Raw genomic sequence first — 6,000 nt, 5'->3', positions numbered from 1 at the left:
GTGACATCCTTGTAAAACCCCCACTGAGCCACAATCCTATTGTCTTCAGTGGCACCTAATCCACTTGAGCTCTTACAAGCTCTCTCTCGGGTCACCGGCCTCGGAGATGCGGTTAGAGTGGGGTGGCTCTGTCTGCAAACGGGCCAGAGACTGCCGAGGGCTCAGGGCAAGAAAGCAAGTGGCAGGAAAAGGAAGGCCCTTTGTTGACTCCCTTGCTGGGCAGCCAAGTGCTTAGTAACAAGCAGTAAACAGAGGCAGCAGCTCCAGTGGCCATGGCAGCTCAGCAGAGAGACGAGCAAGAGATCCCTGCTCTTAGTTGGAAAATTGTCTCTGATGAAGGCCTGGATCTGATTGAGACCGCAGAAACTTTTGGATGCAGCCTCTGACTCAGGACACAGGTATTCTTGGTGTTGTTCACTTTTTTCCCATAAATCTGGGTCGGGGAAAGGCAAATCTATTCACTTGCTTTGGGTATCAGGAATAAGGATAACACAACTGGTCTAAACCCTGTGTGAGTGACTCTGCTGTATTATTTCGAGTATTATTTGTTCTAGGCTACTAGTGGGGCCTGATTCAAATGGTGAATTTGCTTTAAAGCAGTAAAGAATGGGCTCAGCAGAGAAAATGCGGGGTTTAGAGGCAGACCAACCCTTGTGTAAATCATTGCTTTGCGACTCAGTCTCTGTTAGCAAATTCAAACTCAAAGCAAATGTTTTAATTTTCCCGAGACTCAGTTTCCTCATCTGTAAAATGGGGATAATAGTCCCTACATTGTAGGGTTACTGAGGATACATGAGGTGACATATTTCAGATACTTAGCACATGCTTGAAGCAGAGGAGTAGTCCAGTAAATGATAACTGTCACGATCTTTCAGAAATGGGTTATTTTGGTTATGTTTAAAGAAGGTCATTTCTTCAGAGTAGTCTCAGGCTTTCTCTAATTGACTTCCGGAAAGCAATGGGGAAAAAAAAGTGTCGATTCATCTGACTTTTGTTTTTTAAGTAACAATTGAATTCAGAGATGAGGTGTGCATATATCTCCTGGTTACAGCCTATTATTTGCTGTAGGTTATAGCTGAAGCTGATGAATTAATCAATTCAGCAAGGTATCTCCTGGCTGGCAAGCCAAGTGCTAGGTGCTGGGGACACCTGTCTTTGCTCAGGGGATCTTCCAGGTGAGTGTGGGAGCCCACAAGCTGAGCCTGCATGACAAAGTGTGGCAGTAGCAAGTGCCGAAGTGGTGCAGGCTCCTGGAAGAGATGGTGTGTGAGCAGGGTTTAAATGCCGGGCAGGAACTAGCAGGAGGTGGGAGGAGAGGAGTTGGGGCAAGCTATCCCGGGCAGAGGAAGGCATGTGCAAGAGCCCAGTGGTATGAATGAGTAAAGCGTACTCTGGGAATAGCAGGCAGTGTGGTGGAACTGTAGTGAAGCCGTGAGTGTGAGCATTTGAGAAGAAAGGAGGCTGCAGAGGTGAATAGGGCAGAGCAAGGAAAGCCTTCTATGGCTTGCATTCCATTCAGAAAGTTCTGGAAAGCCATTGGTCATTTTAATGAGGGGATGTCATAATTGCCTTTAAATATTAGAACGATTATTCTGGTAGTAATATACATGTGGGGTTGGAAGGGATGAAGCCCGGGATGACGACAGACAGACTAACCTAAGGAAACAGCAGTGGGGATGCATAGACCCTCCAAGCAGGGACTGCCAGCACTGGGAAAAGAAAGATAACAAACATGCATACATATACACACAATTTATAATGTAAGTTTATTATAAATTTTATTTATATGAAGGATGGGCATATTGCACAATTGATAAGTACTAAAATATATGATTATTGCAAATTCCATACAGCCAGTCCATTCACACAGACCGCATACATTGATTTTGCTGAACTCTTACATCCTCAGTTAGCCTATGGTTGCAATCGACCAATGAGTAGAGTTGCAACATGAATGTTGGCTGCTATTTTGTTTACATTGACAAATAAGAAGAAAGTTAAGCAATGAAAGGTGAATGTTTTAACTTCACCATTTGTCAATGACATGAGTGACTGCTGAATTAGATAATAGTTTTTGAATTCTGGAAGAACATTTCTTCAATTTTTGTGCTATTCACAATATAACAGACATGACACACTTTTAGGTTTAATCTGAATTATTAACATTTTCTCCATCACTTTATTAAGTCTCGATGATCAGCAAAACAACAAACCAAGCCCTGAGCTCTAGGTTTTGCCAATTTCTGTGGTGCAAATTCTCCCTCTGTGGTCAATTCCAAGCTCCCAAGGTGCAGTCACTGAACACAAAGTTTGAAGAGATAAGTACTAGCACGTCACTATATAGTATTTCTGCCACGCAAGTGCAATTGATTTAAAGGAGCTGAAGAGCATAGACAATAATAAAATGTAGTAAAATAAATAGGAAATTGTGGGTTTGGGAATATATTATGAATATAATTTATTTAATTGGAAGTGTATGTAACTTATTTTTTTATGGTGGCTATGTTTAACAACCAGCTTGCAAATTCCTGGAGATTTAATTATTGACTCTCACCGGTCAGTAGGAGCCTTCTTCAGCACAGCATGGGATCCAAGAGAGTTTTAAAGAGACAGAATCCATGGGGATGGGAATATGATTATCAGTAATGGGAGAAGCAGGGACCAAGAAAGGAATTAAGAAGAATATGTGCTTCTCTCTATGGACAAACATACCACTCACCAAAATAAGAAATACAAGAGTGGATTCAAGGGTACAAAGCAATGTTAAGAGTCTTTGAAAAGACCAACATAGAAAGATAACCTTGGATTTAAATAGAGAGTGGAGAGGGTTGAGGGCTATTTGCAGTCTTTTTTTTTTTTTTTTTTTAAGATTTTATTCATTTATTTGAGAGAGAGAAAGAGAGCAGGAGTTGGGGGGGAGCGGCAGAGGGAGAGGGAGAAGCAGACTCCCCACTGAGCAGGGAGCCCAATGAGGAGCTTGATCCCAGGACCCTGAGGTCATGACCTGAGCTGAAGGCAGAACCTCAACCGACCGAGCGCCTCACTATTTGCAGTCTTAAAGAGAAGTCACTGGATTTTTTCAGATGCCTGCTGAATCTGTGCTCATGCCCCTGCCAGCAAGCCCCTATGGGGGAAGAGTGGGTCCTGTACTTTGAATTCCCAGCATCTAAATCCCCAGGTCTGGCATATCAGTGCTCGATGGAATTTATTTTGACTAAGTTGGTCTGCATTAATCCTTTTATTCTGAAGACAATGTTTACTTTGCCTTTCTAGAAAGTGAATGTAATGCTCCTCTCTTCAAACGGTGTTTTAAGCTTTCAGGAATATCTGGAAAGTGATGCAAATCTTCTTGCGTGCTGCCCCTTGCCCATGCTGCCTCTCCATCTGTCATGCTTCATGGACTTGAGGTTATAGAGGGAGGACAGGCCATGCTCAGAGGGTCTGGCTGGACCAAGGGAGTGCTCTTGGTGGGGCAGGGAAGTGTGGGGCGGGCACACAGCCTGTAAAGGAGCACATATAAAGAACAGTCCTGTTGACCATCTCTCCCACTCTCAATCTCCCTAGTCTCTGGCCCTGGTAGTCACCCCACTCTCACATATCGTCCCCTTGTACAGATCCCCTCCACTCACTGCTTCCGTGTTCAGGCCACATAAGCCCACCTGATACTGTGTAGCTGGCTCAGGTTTATGGCCTCGAGTTCATAAGTCCTCCACCAAATTCCTCCCCTTCAGTCTAAGGGAGTTGTTACCCAAGTACACTGGAGCACTGACAAGCCCTAGGTAGGGGTCTTCCTGGTTACCTAACACAGTGATTCTACCTCCAAATCTTAGCTGACTGCAGCCATTGCCCATCTGTACCTGGTTCTGCCAAATAAGCAATGGGACCTAGGGCAATGCTATCTGTAACTTATAGTGGGCAGATGGCCCATCCGGTGATCTTGCCAAAATGTAGGTTCTGACTAAGAGGACCCAGGAAAGGCCTGAGTCTGCATTTCTAACAAGTTCCTAGGTGATGCCCTTATGGCTGGTCTGAGGGATCACACTGAGACTGGGGTCAGTGCCACCCGCAGCCCCGGGGTGGAGCCATTTCTGCTCTCAAAAGCCCTAGTTCTGTGGATTTGTCCCCACCCTATCCCCTGCCCTCGCTTTATATTCAACATTATCATATGAATAGTTTATAGTTTATTGAGAAGCTACCATGTGTCAGATGCAATAACTCTTGTTATGGATGAGTAAAGAGGGAAAAAATAAGTTACCCAAGGTAGACAGGAGTCAGGCCAACTCTGACCTGGGAACCTGCCCTCGCAGCCGCTATGCTTTGCAATTTCCATTTTCCTCTATTTACTGGCCCTAAGGTCAGTGTTTTTAGCTGTTTTCCTCCCTGACCTCTCTTGCCTGGGACTATCTGGCTAACTCCCCGTCCCCAGACTTGGTCTTCATCTTATTCTTGGTCACTGGCAGCTCTATTTCTAATTGCCCTTTTTTTTTTCCTTGCCTTAGTTCTACTGCTCTACTTCCTTTTCCCCATAATTCCTTGAGTTAAAATGGTCATAATAGCCCAACATCATTGAAAATAGAGTAGGTAGTGAAGGAAAGCAGGAAGGAGATCTACAGAATGGTGGAAAAAGATCAGTTTGGGGTGCACTGGTGCCAGTCAAGTGGTAGATTTTGAGACTAAGCTGTCAGAACTTCTCCACAGGTGCCTGGATGGCTCAGTCAGTTAAGTGTCTGCTTTCAGCTCAGGTCATGGTCTTGGGGTCCTGGGATCGGGGAGTCTGCTTCTCCCTCTCCCTCTGCCCCTCCTCCTGCTCATGCGCTCTTGCTCTCTCTCTCTCTCAAATAAATAAATAAAATCTTTAAAAAAAAAAAAAGAACGAACTTACTTTCCATAGGTTAAAGGGGTGTGGCAAAGTGTCTGGCGAGGCAGGAAATGTGTTAGACCTGTAAAGAAAGTGTCATCTAAGTACCTCATTTATTCCTCGTATCAGTGTCTTTTCTGTATGTTGCTGGTCCACAGAGTACAGGCAGCTCCCTACTTATTCACTGATTTTCTCAGTCATTCAGCCTACGGGGAAGAAGGGACTCCAGGCAGGAGTGTCCCCACACGGCCGTGGGAAGGACAGGAGATAGGAAGGCTCTGGTCCACCTGGAGCTAGAGAGACTGTGAAGGCAGGGGGAAGTGGCTGGAGCTCAGTCTGGAGAGGTGGGCTGGAGGTCCCGTAAGCCTCATTCAGGAGGTTGGAAATGGAAATGATTCCATGGGAAATAGCCAGTGAAGGATTTAATGTGGAGGAGTAACATGGGCAAATGTTCTTTAGGAAGAGAGCCCTGTAAGATGGAGACTGGACTGGGGCAGTGGTAAGACTCGTGCTATAAAGGTGTTTGATAGATGGGATTAACATCTATAATCAGTTGACATTAAATTAAGGACTATATCCTTGATAATGTGGGTGGGCCTCAGCCAATGAGTTGAAAAACCTTAAAAGCAAAGCTGAAGTTCCCCCAAAGGAGAATAAATTCTGCCTCAAGACTATAGCATCCACTTCTTCCCAAGTTTCTAGCCTGCTAGTCTGTCTTATGGATTTTAGACTTGCCAGCCCCACCGTCATGTAAGGCAATTTAAAGAAACAAATACATAAATAAATATATTCAAATTAATAAAAATAAATAAAACTGGTTCCTTGCAGAACTGGGGGCACAGTTATATTATGAATTAGTGGAACATTAATCAAATATGTGAAGTAGTTCTTTTTAAATATAAATCTCAGTTGAATGGATTTTTTTTCTAGAGAGAGAGCATGCCCACGAGTGTGTGAGCAGGAGGAGGGGCAGAGGGAGAGAGGGAGAATATTAAGCAGACTCTGTGCTCAGTGAGGAGCCTGACGTGGGGCTTGATCTCATGACCCTCAGATCATGACCTGAGCTGAAATCAAGAGTCAGGCGCCTGGGTGACTCAGTCGTTAAGCGTCTGCCTTTGGCTCAGGTCATGATCCCAGGGTCC

General features: G+C 44.6%; 1 protein-coding gene across 1 annotated transcript in view; it reads left to right on the top strand.

Moving 5' to 3' along the window:
• The first annotated feature begins 273 nt into the window (after positions 1-273).
• The window catches only part of FRMPD2 (FERM and PDZ domain containing 2), a 91,537-nt gene continuing 85,810 nt past the window's right edge, over positions 274-6,000 (top strand). The window contains exon 1 of the mRNA XM_027594556.2: positions 274-398. Within this exon, the coding sequence (XP_027450357.1) occupies positions 374-398 (25 nt within the window). The 5' untranslated portion in view covers positions 274-373. The remainder of the gene's footprint in view (positions 399-6,000) is intronic.

Source organism: Zalophus californianus, chromosome 15, assembly GCF_009762305.2.
Source record: "Zalophus californianus isolate mZalCal1 chromosome 15, mZalCal1.pri.v2, whole genome shotgun sequence".
Classification (NCBI taxonomy): Eukaryota; Metazoa; Chordata; class Mammalia; order Carnivora; family Otariidae; genus Zalophus; species Zalophus californianus.
This window is presented reverse-complemented; position numbering and strand designations above follow the sequence as displayed.